Raw genomic sequence first — 6,105 nt, 5'->3', positions numbered from 1 at the left:
GGGAAGCCCTTAGGCCTTCCCCTTTAAATGCACACCCTCTCTTAGAGGGGCGGGGCAGGAGAGGCTCTTTCAGAGTGCCAAGCTCTCCCTGCTCCAGGCAGAAGCTCCACCCAGCATCGACTTTGCCTTGCTGACACTCCTGGTCTACTCTGGCTTTCTGAACAAGGTGGGAATGACCCAGCCCGCTTAGAGAATGTATTTGTTAATGCCAGTGCAGCCCGGATGTTATAAAAATGAAAATTTCAGAGTTTTAAAAGTAGTAGGAATAATTTTGAAAAGGAGGCACCTGCATTTTCTGCCAAAATTACTCGTCCTTGGAGTTCAGGAGGAGGAGTTCAGCCAAGCCAGCACCAGGGAAATGACAGGGCAGGCTTGAGTCCAGATGGTTATGTCACTTGATGGAGCTGCAACCTTGGGAGTGACATGGGACTGAGGAAAAGCAGCTCAAATTCCAAGTATAAAGAGAGAGAAAGAGGCCTAGAGGAGCTCACATCTCTGGAGATGCAGCACCTTCCCCCAGGACATGTCTCACATTTATTTGGGGGTCAAATCCAGGGAAGGTGAGCAAGTCCATTGGGGGAATGTGTGGAGGAATGTGCTTGGTGGGGATGTGGATTGGGGCTGCATAATAGTCCATATTTGGTGGGATGTGTATTGTGGACACATAATTGTCTGGCAAGTTTAGGGGGAGTGAATAGGGGCTGTTGCTTGGGGGGTTCCATTGTTCCTGCTGATCAAAACATCCTCTCTCTAGTCCCTGTTTACACTTAACTTTCTGTCCAGGTGGTCTAGCTGGTTATGCTGATCTAATCATAATGTCTGCCTGCTATATTCAGCAGATATCCTCATACCAAGCCTGTTGTCCCATGAGAGGCTCTCTGCCTGACTCTAATTTAGCTTAACCAGCAGCAACTCTGGGCACCAAGCAAAATCCTGAATACAAGGGGATCTGAGGCATCCACACGGCTAGAAGTGCCTGTCTGTCTGTTTTGGGTCTTTGTATGGCTTTCAATAGGTCTCATTCTTTGATGCTCTTCATCCTCACTTTAGGTTAAGGTACCTGCCAACATGTTACACTTACAAGGCGGACAAATGCTGCAGATGCTAGAGAAATCTCTGAGGAAGAGCCTCCCAGAGTCCTTAAAGGTGAGAAAGAAACTCCTCAAACTAGCAATGCCCACCTGGGCAAGGCTGGCAGGAGGAACCTTCACAGAGCCCCTGTTCTGTATCATCCATTTGCATCTCTGTAGTTCCCACCACTTCCCTGCAAGGCAGATATCTGCTGTCCACAACCCAAAGAGGAAGTGGAGGCTCAGGTGTGTGACCTGACCAGGATCACACCAACTTGACTGGCAGTCTGAGCTGTCTCCTCATTGATCTTTGCTGTTATGACCCCGAAACATTCCTGTGCCCCGCCATGAATTGTGTTATGCAACAGTGGAAGTTTGCCCAGAATGGCAAAGTTGACAAACTAAGGAATTAATGTTTAATTGATTCTGCCTAAACAATTGAGTGCTTGATGAAAGACTAACCATGGTGATTTTTCTTTGAAACAAATAACAGAGCAGTTTCTATTCTGTCAAAACCCAAAGATGACGTTTAATTTAGGATGAGGTGGAGATGTTGTTTTAGAAATGGGCCTAGCATCTTGCACCGTGGAGGTGGCTTGTTTCTGGATTTTGTTCTTGTTTTAGGGTGCCATGATCTATCTTATAAGGAGTTATCCATAGAATATTGCTGTAAACTAGATGTCATATTAGATCCTGCACCTGATTCCCAGGGGAGACTCTGTCCTTCCTTCCTCACCAGCTGACCCACTCCCTTTCCTGGGATGCTGCAGGTTTATGGGACCGTCTTCCACATGAACCGGGGAAACCTGTTCAACCTCAAGGCCCTGGTGGACAAGTGGCCTGACTTTGGCACCGTGGTTGTCCGCCCCCAGGAGCAGGTACGTTATTAAATATGCGATGAATAACTTCTCTGCTCATATTTGCTTTGTGCCCCGGGTGTCCTTGGCAGACATGCTAACGCATCACTGATGGCCTAAGCACTTCATGGCCTGGAAGAAAACATAAGTAAATAAATTACAGATGGATATGAAAATGTACCAAAATATACAAGACACGGAGGTAGCACTGGCCAAGAGATACTTAAAACTTACAGATAAAAAGGGTACAGGGAGAGGATCAGAGAACCTTCCTGGAGTACATCTCACCAAAGTTGGATTTTTGAAGATTACTAACTTCCTGACAGGCTGGCAGGAACAAAGGGCATACTCTAAGCAGAGAAAACAACACCCAACTCTGTGAAGGCACTGACTATCAGTGATACTAACCCTGAGTTATGAGGACTTTTCTGTGCTGCGCTTCCCAGATAGTCTACCCTTGCTATGTAACTGTTCTCTTAACTTTTCTTCATCTTCAAATAGACCCATCTCTTAGCTGGAAACTTAGAGACAATCTTTTTGAATGTCTGTGCATCAATTTCGTTGGGAATGCAAATTACTTTTTTAAGATAATAATGTGTTACATTTGACAAATATTACGTGTCTGCATTTTATATATCTTTACCATATGTAAGTGAAAATTCTAATTCAAGGTTACCTGTGTCAATTTCAATCCTGTATTGTTCTTAATCTTTTGTTCTGAGACTCTTTGGAATAGAGCAAAATTTACTCTCGCAATGGAAATTTGCCTTTGATAGTAATAGCTTCTTTTGCTGGAGGATCACAGGATTACAGAAGAATGCTTTCCAATTGGTTGATTTGAAATTGTAATGTGACATGTAAATATCTACTTCAGCAAATTTTTCTAAATCATCAATTGAGTAATTGATTAAACCTCTGACTTTGCATCATGATCTAAATGATTCAGGAATAATGGTAATAGGTCAAGAAAAAAATCAGTATTTAAGTTTGTGAAATAATACAGTGTCATGAAATACTAAACTTCCAATCACTTGTATAACCAAGTGGGTTTATTTCATATTACCCAACCCCCAGGAGATGACAGATAACTTAGACCATTATGCCAACACCTACCTCATCTATTCTAAGGATCCCAAGAACTGTCAAGAATTCCTCGGCATATCTGATGTCATCAATTGGAAACAACAACTGCAGATCCAAAGTAAGTGCAGGATCTGGGATGCCTGCCTGCCCTGGGACCCTCACATCTATACCTGCAGATTAACTTTCCATCCTGAGCACATTTCCCTACAGCTTTTCCCTTTTTTCTGCCAAACCCTAGACATTCAGCTGATGTTCATTCCTTGCGTGTGCTGCCACCACCATTTCCGTGGGTAGAATCCCAACATTGCAAACTGTGTGTTGGTATAAGGAATTGTGAGCAAGGCCGTTTCTTATTAGATGAGCGTTTGTGATCTATTCTGCAGACATATACAGGAAGATTTAAGGCGATCAGGTGTGATAGCAGAGCTCGTAACCTGGCATCATATCTTGAGCCAGTGGGTATCTCCCAGGTCACAAGCACAACCACCCTGGTTACGAGCATGACCTCTGGAGTCACTCCGTGTGACGACATCCTTGCTGCGCCTCCTCACTGTATTGTGATCTTGAGCAAGTGATGTCACAATGGTTATTCAGTTTCCTCTTATATAAAAACAAACGAGACTAGTAAAGTCACCTAAAGCATTGGGGCAATGTAAGGATTAAATGTGGAAACAGACCAGCACCTGGGCATGTAATATGTGAACATGTGAAGTTGACGACCATTGTATAAATATGACTTTTCCTTTGATTGCCCAGTAATATCAATATTAGCTCTGTTTGTGTAAGAGAAGTTACACTCGGGGAGTGTTGTGGTCACATGGTTACTGGCAACACCAGAGGCAAAAGTGTCTGACTTTAAATCCTGCAAACTTCCATTGGGGAGTTTCTTTTCAGCATCTAAATTGAACAATTAAGTCCTCCCTGGTGGCACAAGGGGTTAAGCATCAGCACTATGAAGCAATCCACAGCCACTGCAGCACAAGTTCCATCCCAGGCCAGGGAGCTAACCCACATGGCGCAATAGACCTCGCCTGTCTCACCTGCTGCTACCCTCAGCAGTGTATTTCAGTGAATCTGCCTGTTCTGTTCCCCACTCTGTCTGGTGAATCCTCTCACCCTCCACGCCTCTGGCCTATACCCGGGCTCTTGTATGCATAAATAAATAAATCTTTAAAAAAAAATAAATTGAGGCCTCCCCTGGTGGTACAGGCATTGGAGCGCAGTGCTGTGAAGCTGTCCGCAGCCTCTGCAGCATGGGTTCGATCCCGGCAGCCTGGGGAGATGCCCACATGATGCAGCAGACCTCTCCTGTCTCACTAGCTACTCCCCTCAGCAGTGTATTTCGGTCAGTCTGCCTGTTCTGTCCCCCACTCTGGCTCTGGTGAATCCTCTCACCCTCCCACACCTCTGGCCTGTACCCCGGATCTTATATGCATGAATAAATAAATCTTTTTTAAAAATAAATAAATATATTGAACAATTACTTCTCTCTTTTCCCCTCTCTAGGTTCACAGTCCAGCCTGCATGAGTCAATACAGAATGTTGCAGCTGCTAAATCGGTTCAGGTCAAGCAAACACAATGCCTTCTCTATATGACGCCCAAGACGGCAAAGGAATTGCTCCCTTCTATGCAGGAGACAAAGAACTCACCTCTTCTGTCTGGTGAACCCAAGCCCATGTGAGTTTGTAGCAAGATGCCCAGAGTACTCATATCTTGCTCTACTGCTGAGACCTATCTCTTCTCCTGACACTCGCTCATCTCCGCACCCCTCCCCCCCCATCTCCATGTCCGGCTTATCTAACAGGCAGTATGTCAGTTCTCAGGCTTAGGTGCCATCAACCTTTCTTGCCTCACTTGGAGTAAAATCCAGACTCCTGTATGGACCTTCATGGTCCCATAAGACCTGACAAACTTCACTTCTTGGACTTCATCTTGGGGTGTTCCTTTTGGTCACCCCAACCAGCTACTCTGTCCCACTTTCCTACAACTTGACCTTATAGTCTCACACATGGCTTTGGGCCATTGCATTTGCTCTCTGCCTAAAATTCATTTCCTCTGATCTTCACATATTGATCTCCTCCCTACTGTTCATACTCTCATATGTGATTTCCTTAAGTTCTGCTCAGAGCACCCTGTCTAATCCTACACACTCTCAAAATTCTTCATCACAAACCCCGCTTCTTATTTTCTTTACTGCTCTTGTCATTTTCTGAAATGAGCTGGTTTGTATTTTTGTTTTTGTTTTTAAAGATTTATATATTTATTTATACAAGAACCGGGGTACAGGCTAGATATGTGGGAAGGTGAGAAGATTCACCAGAGTGGGGAACAGAAAAGGCAGACTGACGAAATACACTGCTGAGGGGAGCAGCGGGAGAGACAGGCGAGGTCTGTCGCACCATGTGGGACTCTCGCCGGCCGGCTGGGTTCAAACCGGCGCTGCAGAGGCTGTGGACAGCTTCACAGCGTGGCACTCAACTGCCTACGCCACCAGGGGAGGCCCAATATCATGTTTTATAAAGGAAATGGAGGCATAGAAACATGGAGTAGTCTAGTCAAGCTCACAAGTCTAGTCAGATAATAAACCCAGGCTTTTACCTGCGCTTTTACTAGCAAAGTCAGAAACCATTTTGGGGAAAGCAAATATGATGCTCTGTGTGATGTGATGAGTTATTCTTCTCTTCTCAACAGAAACCAAGAGATGTTTAAGTTCTCCTCCCTGGACGTGACCCACGCTGCCCTGGTGAATGAGTTCTGGGGTTTTGGTGGCAACGAGAGGAGCCTGAGGTTCATCGAGCGTTGTATCAGGACCTTCCCCTCCTCCTGCCTCCTGGGGCCAGAGGGGACTCCAGTGTCCTGGGCCCTGATGGACCAGACAGGAGAGATGCGTGCTGGGGCCACTGTGCCCAAGTACAGGGTCCAGGGCCTCATGACCCATGTCATTTGGGCCTATGTGCAGGATCTGGAAAAACGTGGCTTCCCCATATATGGCCATACAGCCAGAACCAACAAATCCATACAGAAAATGAGTGACACTCTGCATCATATCCCCATGCCCTGTGACTGGAACCAGTGGCACTGTGTCCCTCTGTGA

The 6,105-nt window shown here is 45.6% G+C and overlaps 1 protein-coding gene across 1 annotated transcript; it reads left to right on the top strand.

Annotated features, from left to right (window-relative positions):
• Positions 1-1,068: 1,068 nt before the first annotated feature.
• On the top strand, positions 1,069-6,105 carry LOC311171690 (glycine N-acyltransferase-like protein; the record flags this gene model as incomplete). The annotated part of the gene is made up of 5 exons (XM_084234720.1): positions 1,069-1,146; positions 1,841-1,948; positions 3,002-3,128; positions 4,517-4,688; positions 5,703-6,105. 5 exons carry the CDS (start codon positions 1,069-1,071, stop codon positions 6,103-6,105), a joined length of 888 nt encoding a protein of 295 aa, XP_084090846.1.

Source organism: Talpa europaea (assembly GCF_964194135.1).
Source record: "Talpa europaea genome assembly, chromosome: 1".
NCBI classification, from domain to species: Eukaryota; Metazoa; Chordata; class Mammalia; order Eulipotyphla; family Talpidae; genus Talpa; species Talpa europaea.
The sequence above is the reverse complement of the archived record's forward strand: the minus strand, read 5'-3'. Positions and strand labels throughout refer to the sequence as shown.